The sequence below is a fragment of the Scophthalmus maximus genome, chromosome 12, assembly GCF_022379125.1.
Source record: "Scophthalmus maximus strain ysfricsl-2021 chromosome 12, ASM2237912v1, whole genome shotgun sequence".
Taxonomy (NCBI): Eukaryota; Metazoa; Chordata; class Actinopteri; order Pleuronectiformes; family Scophthalmidae; genus Scophthalmus; species Scophthalmus maximus.
Genome location: NC_061526.1, coordinates 16,399,474 through 16,409,238, shown reverse-complemented (window position 1 = coordinate 16,409,238; position 9,765 = coordinate 16,399,474). Strand labels below are relative to the sequence as shown.

Sequence of the window (9,765 nt, the reverse complement as noted above, 5' to 3'; positions counted from 1 at the left end):
AACCTGAAAGAAAACTTGCACCAACTCTATTTTCTCCCACAGGACTTTATTGTAATATTTTGCAAAAAACAGCTGATTTGGGGGGTAATCATGGACACACATGATAACAGTTTGCCACTTAACTTATGACTCTGATAATAGGGAGAACTAATTCATCATCCGGGCAAATAGGGACTTAATTTCAAGAGACACATGTTTTGCAGTCCTAAGGCTCTGATACCTCAGCCCAAGTGGTAAAGATAGATCAAATAAAAAAAGAAGACATTAGATAACACATCCTCGGGTTCGTACAGTTGTTACAAAAAAAAGTTGACTTAAATACTAATTTAATCTTTTAGTTTAGAACATGAGAATTTAATAAAGGTAGTGTTTTTTTTTCCTTTTACATGTAACAACTTATTCTTTGTACATTTCTCCTTCTGTACTCAGAACGTACTCGCGTTGAGCCTGTACTGTGCATGGCACGCAAATTGGGTTTTTCCAGTAACTGTAATAATGACCAACTGAAGACAAAGACTTAAACGGTAACATAGAAGAAGAAAAATGACCATGTAAACTCATGACATGCATTAATATGCCTTTGGAGTGTTTAAAACTGTACGGCCACACTGACTAAGTGCAAACTGCTGTAAAGAACCAATAAGGAAGGTAGAGAAGCAAACCCCAGCTGTCACTGCAACCCTGTGGAAGACCAGCGTGTTTCTTTTCAGAACTCAGCATGGAATGGATAGTCCTTGTGCGTCGTGCCCCTGTAGATAGAGAAAGAAGAAGTCCAGACAATGACAAGTTAATAAATAAATAGTGATTGCCCACAGAATACACAAAAAGTGCACAAGGACACACAATCTCACCACTTCATGGGACAGGCTCTCCAGTTCCTGTTGAATCCAGACACAGTTTTCATTTCCTCCTCGCTTAGTTCAAAGTCGAACACCTGCGACGATTGAAACAAACAAGTTTTCATGCACGGGCCAAAAAAAGAGTGAGAGCAAGTAAAGGAGGCTGACAGCTAATCCCAGAAAACATCTCGAGAATTTCTTCGGCTTATTACTTGGAAGTTCTCCTGAATGCGCCGAGGCGTGACGGACTTGGGGATTGCGATCACGTTCCTCTGGACGTGGAAGCGGATCAGGACCTGACGGGGAAGGAGAGAGGGTTTGAACGCGATCAGAGGTCTTTGAGTGTAATAACAGCTGGGGTTGTGGACGTGGTATCAACCACATTTCTCCATATGATTCAGATACAAATGTAAGAAGAACATTTGCTGGCACCATGTGCCAAATTTGAGTGCTGTACCTGAGCAGTAGACTTCTTGTGCTTTTCCGCAATGGCCTTAATCTCGGGACTCTCCAGAAGTGACGGGTCTTCTGATACCGCCCTGCGATTTAAACAATTTCAAAAAAGGACTTGTACACATTGTATTCTTCTGCTTGACAAACTAAATTATGGAAATACTTGAAAAAAGGCTTTACTGTGAATCGAACAGCACAGTGAAGGTGGGCCGATGTGAAACCGGTCTAACTTTATTCACAAGGCTTTTCAAAGCAACATGGGATGGCGAATAAATGAATACAGAAAAATGGGATAAGAACTTAAATGTCAAAACCATGAAACAGTGTGCCACATAGAAACAAGCTGAAGAGAGAAAGAGGAACAACCGTCACGCGTTACATGTGACAAACATAACGGGGGTCGACGAGCCACTTTGTAGGCAGTGGGATGATGTAAGGACATACAAGCCTTTACATTTTTTTAAACCAAGATTTCCACGCTTACTGACCAGGGTCTGTCAGGAGAGCCCAGGGGGCTGTAGGCCGTCACGGAGATGCCCTGAGAGTGGCAGTAGTTGATCAGCTTCTCCTGGGTCAGGTACGGGTGGCACTCCACCTGGTGGACCAAACACACACAGCTCTTGAGAAGTGTTGCAAATACTTATAGAGAGAGAAGAAAAAAGAGAATAGAGAATTATATTATAGTCAATAACTTTCTACTTTGTTCAATTACAATAATAATAGGTCAGAATTACAGCTGAATGTGTAGTTTGAGAAGAAAAAAAAAAGCACTGATATATTGCAAAGATAGGATCTTGAAAATATCGTTTCAAGTATTCCATGGAAAGGAAGCATGGGTGTGAATATTTATGTTTGCAGTTTATTTCTCATCATTCTGAGGGATGAAGTCACTGACGTTCTTCTTTTGTTCCTCGACAACAGGCAGAAGTTGTAATGCTGCTGTAATCTAATATCACAACACAACCAGACAAATCAGGAGATTTATGGTGAACAATGGTTGTTGGAAAACCGCGGCGAGCTAAGGACACCGCGGCTAATGCGGTCCAGCCTGAGGGGAATCTGCTGCGGCCTATCACGGACTGACAAGCCCTCTGTTTCTCAGACCTGACATCAGGAGATGGATAATGCCATTATGGCCTCTTGCCCTTTAAGACCAGGGATCTTGAAATGTGTCTGTTTCATTGCTGCTCAGTAGCCAGGACTCAAACATTTTACAATAAATAAAAAGAAGGCTTCATGTGTAGGGTGTTTCTATAGTTACTAGATTAAATGGTGTTAAGGTCCTCTGTCGAACCTGGTTGTTGGCAGGCTTGTATTTGAGGCCTGGCTTGTTGAGGACGGCTTCAATCTGCTCTTTGTTGAAGTTGGAGACACCGATAGCTTTGACCAATCCAGCGTCGACCAGCTCTTCCATGCCCTGAGACAAGAATCAAACATTTTCGGTTAGTAGAACCAATATGAGCTCCCTGGATCTCACCCAAACCTCTTGAAGAGTCACTTTGACTCTGCTGCTACTGTGAACATCTCGCAGATGTCAGATTGATTTTTGCTTGCACCAGTCTAAAACCAGTCTACAAATACCTGGTTACAGGCCCCTTTTAACTGTAGAAACGTTTTGTCCATTTCAAAGTCCTCTTCTCCATCTTCAGTTCTCCAAATAGTTGGTTTTCAATCATAACGTAGTAGAGACACAACTTTGCTGGATATCTATAATAACCAGTTAATGGCTGCTACCATGTGCTTGTGCCCACTTAGTTGTGGAATCCTAATTAGTTTCTCTGTCCATGCCCTCACTGGTTAAAATGGTTTGTTCCATTCTAAAACAAACACAAAACATAAGCCCAGCGATAAAGATGACATGTACTGTCTAGTATCTCTGGCGATTCTTTAAGTTTGCAAACGGCTCCAAACAAGTTTTACCCATTCGACGATTTTTTTTTAATCCAACTCTCACCTCCCAAGTCTCCAGGAAGTGAGTGCCATCACCAATCACTTGTCCCGTGCTGTCCAAAGGAAGGTCGTCACTGCCGGGCTGTGACACGACGAGAGAATGACAGCCTTGAGGTACACATCATCTCACATGTAACAGTGACCTTCACACTTTGTCAAAAATACGACTACAAACTAGGAAAGAACAGCAAAAGGGCAATTGAACTACTTTGACTACCTTGAGGCCCATGGGCCAGTGCACCAGATAGAGGTCCACGTAGTCCAGTTTAAGATCGCTGAGCGTCTTCTCGCAGGCTTGCCTCACCATGGACTTCTTATGCAAAGTGCACCACAGCTGAGGAATGAAAGGACGTTGGCAAATAGAACAGATGTACAAAAGGACAAGGACACGTATGCGTTTTAAACCAACTCACCTTGCTGACGATGAAAAGATCCTCCCTCTTCACCACGCCGTCCTCGATCATGGCCCGGACGCCCTCCCCCACCTCGGCCTCGTTGTGGTAGACGTACGCCCCGTCGATGTGCCTGTAGCCGGCCGAGATGGCTACTTTCACCGCTTCTGCGACCTGACCGGGAGCGGACTGACACGACAGGGCCGGCGATCACAAACCTCGCAAACCTCCAGACGCACTCACTGTGCCCACCCCATCACAGCAAATATGCAATTGTACACTTGTGATGTCAATGTACGTACAATGCGGGGTTAAATGTTTTTTGCATGATTTTTTTGCAACACATTGAAGTTTGGTTACACTTAAAATATTGTTCCTGGTTGTGGCATTTTTTTCTGCACCAGATCCAGTTTCACTACTGAGGAGCAAATTATAAGCAAATGGCGTGTTTGCAATGCAGCACCAGGATCAGCTTCAGTTCATATTGTTTGTCTATAGAGGAATATTCATAATACCCTCAATATCTTTATGTAGTTTCCACATCCATATCATTGATCAAACTGATTGCACATATCATATGCGGTTTAGAAACCCATCTTTATTATATAGGAGAAAACATCTCGGGTCATTACAGAAGATGTAACGATGCTGAAAAGCACTTTAAAGAAGATGATCGTAGATAATAATAGTTGGTGCCTGCTACAAATCGCAGCCTACGGTCATTTTAGTCGATCGCGACAAATGAAACCAGACTCATGCAACTTGACACCACGATCGCGCTCATAGCAACGTGAAGTGTCGATCAGCCAACTTCACGTTGACACATCAACAGGTGCTGTCGAGGGACAGTCTGCGGGCACGCGCACTGCCGCGCCGCGCGACCCCGGCTAACGAGCTAACAAGCTAACGAGCGCTAACGAGTTCACTGTGAGCCGACAGCAGAGTCGAAGAAACAACAACAATACGCACCTTCCACGTCCCGAGTCCGACGATGGGCACCTGCGCGCCGGTGTTCAGTTTCACCGTAGTTGTCATTTCTCCGGAGGGGCTGAGTCGAGCTGAGCTGAGTTCGGCTGAGTTCGGCTTCACCGCTCGAGTACAGACAGGCGACGGGCAGATGCGGAGGCACAGAGCGCAGCGATCGACGATCGACGATCGATGAATAATGTCTTGTCTATCCGACTCGTCCGGGTCAACCGGTTACACCTTGATATAAAGAGCCGTTATTATGACACACCCACGGGTGTGTTTCCTTTTCAATTTTGATACAATTATTAACTGCAAGTGTCGCGTCATATTAGGACTAATATGAAAGGTGAAAAAGTACAGTGCGTCCGTCTAAAATTTCTACATTTGTATGAAAAAAGATGAATAAAAAGAAACAATTTTTTAAACTCAACTTACGATAAAACTAGCCTTTCCTGTAATGTGACTGTGTTACAATATATATATGATACAATACAATATTGACCCTTATTTTTTCTTCCTGAGAAGCCCTCCATCCTTTATGACATTAGCTTGGATCCCCAAATCTTTCTGCCGAATCAAAGATAATTTTAATGTCCCCTTCCCTACTACAGTTTATGGTGACCATACATACATGTGTGTGTGTTTATACCTGTGTTACACCCGTGGAGACTCCAGCGGCTGATGATCAAACCCGTCGGTCCCCACCATTCGGTTAGGTTTAGTGGAAGGGGAATGGTGGAGTGCAACCTGAAAGAAAACTTGCACCAACTCTATTTTCTCCCACAGGACTTTATTGTAATATTTTGCAAAAAACAGCTGATTTGGGGGGTAATCATGGACACACATGAAAACAGTTTGCCACTTAACTTATGACTCTGATAATAGGGAGAACTAATTCATCATCCGGGCAAATAGGGACTTAATTTCAAGAGACACATGTTTTGCAGTCCTAAGACTCTGATACCTCAGCCCAAGTGGTAAAGATAGATCAAATAAAAAAAGAAGACATTAGATAACACATCCTCGGGTTCGTACAGTTGTTACAAAAAAAAGTTGACTTAAATACTAATTTAATCTTTTAGTTTAGAACATGAGAATTTAATAAAGGTCGTGTTTTTTTTTCCTTTTACATGTAACAACTTATTCTTTGTACATTTCTCCTTCTGTACTCAGAACGTACTCGCGTTGAGCCTGTACTGTGCATGGCACGCAAATTGGGTTTTTCCAGTAACTGTAATAATGACCAACTGACGACAAAGACGGTAACATGGTAACATCGGTAACAATGGTAACATAGAAGAAGAAAAATGACCATGTAAACTCATGACATGCATAAATATGCCTTTGGAGTGTTTAAAACTGTACGGCCACACTAAGTGCAAACTGCTGTAAAGAACCAATAAGGAAGGTAGAGAAGCAAACCCCAGCTGTCACTGCAACCCTGTGGAAGACCAGCGTGTTTCTTTTCAGAACTCAGCATGGAATGGATAGTCCTTGTGCGTCGTGCCCCTGTAGATAGAGAAAGAAGAAGTCCAGACAATGACAAGTTAATAAATAAATAGTGATTGCCCACAGAATACACAAAAAGTGCACAAGGACACACAATCTCACCACTTCATGGGACAGGCTCTCCAGTTCCTGTTGAATCCAGACACAGTTTTCATTTCCTCCTCGCTTAGTTCAAAGTCGAACACCTGCGACGATTGAAACAAACAAGTTTTCATGCATGGGCCAAAAAAAAAGAGTGAGAGCAAGTAAAGGAGGCTGACAGCTAATCCCAGAAAACATCTCGAGAATTTCTTCGGCTTATTACTTGGAAGTTCTCCTGAATGCGCCGAGGCGTGACGGACTTGGGGATTGCGATCACGTTCCTCTGGACGTGGAAGCGGATCAGGACCTGACGGGGAAGGAGAGAGGGTTTGAACGCGATCAGAGGTCTTTGAGTGTAATAACAGCTGGGGTTGTGGACGTGGTATCAACCACATTTCTCCATATGATTCAGAATACAAATGTAAGAGGAACCTGCATTTGCTGGCACCATGTGCCAAATTTGAGTGCTGTACCTGAGCAGTAGACTTCTTGTGCTTTTCCGCAATGGCCTTAATCTCGGGACTCTCCAGAAGTGACGGGTCTTCTGATACCGCCCTGCGATTTAAACAATTTCAAAAAAGGACTTGTACACATTGTATTCTTCTGCTTGACAAACTAAATTATGGAAATACTTGAAAAAAGGCTTTACTGTGAATCGAACAGCACAGTGAAGGTGGGCCGATGTGAAACCGGTCTAACTTTATTCACAAGGCTTTTCAAAGCAACATGGGATGGCGAATAAATGAATAAAGAAAAATGGAATAAGAACTTAAATGTCAAAACCATAAAACCCTGTGCCACATAGAAACAAGCTGAAGAGAGAAAGAGGAACAACCGTCACGCGTTACATGTGACAAACATAACGGGGCTCGACGAATAGAGAACTGGCTTTCAACCAGAGGCGAGCCACTTTGTAGGCAGTGGGATGATGTAAGGACATACAAGCCTTTACATTTTTTTAAACCAAGATTTCCACGCTTACTGACCAGGGTCTGTCAGGAGAGCCCAGGGGGCTGTAGGCCGTCACGGAGATGCCCTGAGAGTGGCAGTAGTTGATCAGCTTCTCCTGGGTCAGGTAAGGGTGGCACTCCACCTGGTGGACCAAACACACACAGCTCTTGAGAAGTGTTGCAAATACTTATAGAGAGAGAAGAAAAAAGAGAATAGAGAATTATATTATAGTCAATAACTTTCTACTTTGTTCAATTACAAGAATAATAGGTCAGAAGAAGAATAGGTTGAGAAGAAAAAAAATAGCACTGATATATTGCAAAGATAGGATCTGGAAAATATCGTTTCAAGTGTTCCATGGAAAGGAAGCACGGGTGTGAATATTTATGTTTGCAGTTTATTTCTCATCATTCTGAGGGATGAAGTCACTGACGTTCTTCTTTTGTTCCTCGACAACAGGCAGAAGTTGTAATGCTGCTGTAATCTAATATCACAACACAACCAGACAAATCAGGAGATTTATGGTGAACAATGGTTCTTGGATAACCGCGGCTAATGTGGTCCAGCCTGAGGGGAATCTGCTGCGGCCTATCACGAACTGACAAGCCCTCTGTTTCTCAGACCTGACATCAGGAGATGGATAATGCCATTATGGCCTCTTGCCCTTTAAGACCAGGGATCTTGAAATGTGTCTGTTTCATTGCTCCTCTGTAGCCAGGACTCAAACATGCTGCATGTGTAGGGTGTTTCTATAGTTACTAGATTAAATGGTGTTAAGGTCCTCTGTCGAACCTGGTTGTTGGCAGGCTTGTATTTGAGGCCTGGCTTGTTGAGGACGGCTTCAATCTGCTCTTTGTTGAAGTTGGAGACACCGATAGCTTTGACCAATCCAGCGTCGACCAGCTCTTCCATCCCCTGAGACAAGAATCAAACATTTTCGGTTAGTAGAACCAATATGAGCTCCCTGGACATCACCCAAACCTCTTGAAGAGTCACTTTGACTCTGCTGCTACTGTGAACATCTCGCAGATGTCAGATTGATTTTTGCTTGCACCAGTCTAAAACCAGTCTACAAATACCTGGTTACAGGCCCCTTTTAACTGTAGAAACGTTTTGTCCATTTCAAAATCCTCTTCTCCATCTTCAGTTCTCCAAATAGTTGGTTTTCAATCATAACGTAGTAGAGACACAACTTTGCTGGATATCTATAATAACCAGTTAATGGCTGCTACCATGTGCTTGTGCCCACTTAGTTGTGGAATCCTAATTAGTTTCTCTGTCCATGCCCTCACTGGTTAAAATGGTTTGTTCCATTCTAAAACAAACACAAAACATAAGCCCAGCGATAAAGATGACATGTACTGTCTAGTATCTCTGGCGATTCTTTAAGTTTGCAAACGGCTCCAAACAAGTTTTACCCGTTTGACGATTTTTTAAATCCAACTCTCACCTCCCAGGTCTCCAGGAAGTGAGTGTCATCACCAATCACTTGTCCCGTGCTGTCCAAAGGATGGTCGTCACTGCCGGGCTGTGACACGACGAGAGAATGACAGCCTTTGAGTTTCACGACCTTGACACTTTGTCAAAAATACGACTACAAACTAGCAAAGAACAGCAAAAGGGCAATTGAACTGCTTTGACTACCTTGAAGCCCATGGGCCAGTGCACCAGATAGAGGTCCACGTAGTCCAGTTTAAGATCGCTGAGCGTCTTCTCGCAGGCTTGCCTCACCATGGACTTCTTATGCAAAGTGCACCACAGCTGAGGAATGAAAGGACGTTGGCAAATAGAACAGATGTACAAAAGGACAAGGACACGTATGCGTTTTAAACCAACTCACCTTGCTGACGATGAAAAGATCCTCCCTCTTCACCACGCCGTCCTCGATCATGGCCTGGACGCCCTCCCCCACCTCGGCCTCGTTGCGGTAGAGGAACGCCCCGTCGATGTGCCTGTAGCCGGCCGAGATGGCTACTTTCACCGCTTCTGCGACCTGACCGGGAGCGGACTGACACGACAGGGCCGGCGATCAGTACTACGGCTGTGTTTCGCAGAGCACAAACCACCCCATCACAGCAAATAGCAATTGTACACTTGTGATGTCAATGTACGTACAATGCGTGGTTAAATGATTTTGCATGATTTTTTTGCTACACATTGAAGTTTGGTTACACTTAAAATATTGTTCCTGGTTGTGGGGTTTTTTCTGCACTAGATCCAGTTTCACTACTGAGGAGCAAATTATAAGCAAATTATGTGTTTGCAAAGCAGCACCAGGATCAGCTTCAGTTCATATTGTTTAATTTAATACCCTCAATATCTATATGTAGTTTCCACATCCATATCATTGATCAAACTGATTGCACATATCATATGCGGTTTAGAAACCCATCTTTATTATAGAGGAGAAAACATCTCGGGTCATTACAGAAATGCTACTACGCCTCATCTCTTTCATGCTCCACTGCATCCTGGCTGGCATGTTCGCTCCTGTTCCAATTGCACAATGACCGAACTGGGTTCTCCAGTTCTCAGGCGAATGTTCTCCCGAGTTGAACTCCCAAGTACGTAATTGGAAAGAACACGAGTACATACTTGCCTCAACCAGTTTTTATTATTCT

General features: G+C 43.5%; 2 protein-coding genes across 4 annotated transcripts in view; both read right to left on the bottom strand.

Moving 5' to 3' along the window:
- Positions 1-25: 25 nt before the first annotated feature.
- LOC118285902 (aldo-keto reductase family 1 member B1) lies at positions 26-5,389 on the bottom strand. The gene is made up of 11 exons (XM_035609852.2): positions 5,253-5,389; positions 4,604-4,840; positions 3,656-3,823; positions 3,460-3,576; positions 3,247-3,324; positions 2,587-2,709; positions 1,781-1,887; positions 1,297-1,378; positions 1,052-1,135; positions 852-934; positions 26-749 (listed from the first exon to the last, which is right to left on the bottom strand). The coding sequence occupies exons 2-11, from the start codon at positions 4,667-4,669 to the stop codon at positions 707-709; spliced, it is 951 nt and encodes a 316-aa protein (XP_035465745.2). The 5' UTR covers positions 4,670-4,840; positions 5,253-5,389; the 3' UTR covers positions 26-706.
- Positions 5,373-9,765, bottom strand: part of LOC118285910 (aldo-keto reductase family 1 member B1-like) — a 72,671-nt gene continuing 68,278 nt past the window's right edge. For all 3 annotated transcript variants that reach the window (XM_047336190.1, XM_035609864.2, XM_047336189.1), the window contains exons 2-10: positions 8,985-9,152; positions 8,789-8,905; positions 8,595-8,672; positions 7,937-8,059; positions 7,180-7,286; positions 6,667-6,748; positions 6,417-6,500; positions 6,215-6,297; positions 5,373-6,112 (exon numbers count right to left, since the gene is read on the bottom strand). In XM_047336190.1, the coding sequence (XP_047192146.1) occupies positions 6,070-6,112; positions 6,215-6,297; positions 6,417-6,500; positions 6,667-6,748; positions 7,180-7,286; positions 7,937-8,059; positions 8,595-8,672; positions 8,789-8,905; positions 8,985-9,035 (768 nt within the window). In that variant the 5' untranslated portion in view covers positions 9,036-9,152 and the 3' untranslated portion in view covers positions 5,373-6,069. The remainder of the gene's footprint in view (positions 6,113-6,214; positions 6,298-6,416; positions 6,501-6,666; positions 6,749-7,179; positions 7,287-7,936; positions 8,060-8,594; positions 8,673-8,788; positions 8,906-8,984; positions 9,153-9,765) is intronic.

Coding starts and splice junctions, on each gene's coding strand:
- LOC118285902 (XM_035609852.2), bottom strand. CDS start 4,669: ATGACAACTACGGTGAAACTGAACACCGGCGCGCAGGTGCCCATCGTC. Junction 3,325..3,459: donor ACTGGCCCATGGGCCTCAAG/GTAGTCAAAGTA, acceptor GTCGTGTCACAG/CCCGGCAGTGACGACCTTCC. Junction 1,136..1,296: donor ACAAGAAGTCTACTGCTCAG/GTACAGCACTCA, acceptor CTTCCCCGTCAG/GTCCTGATCCGCTTCCACGT.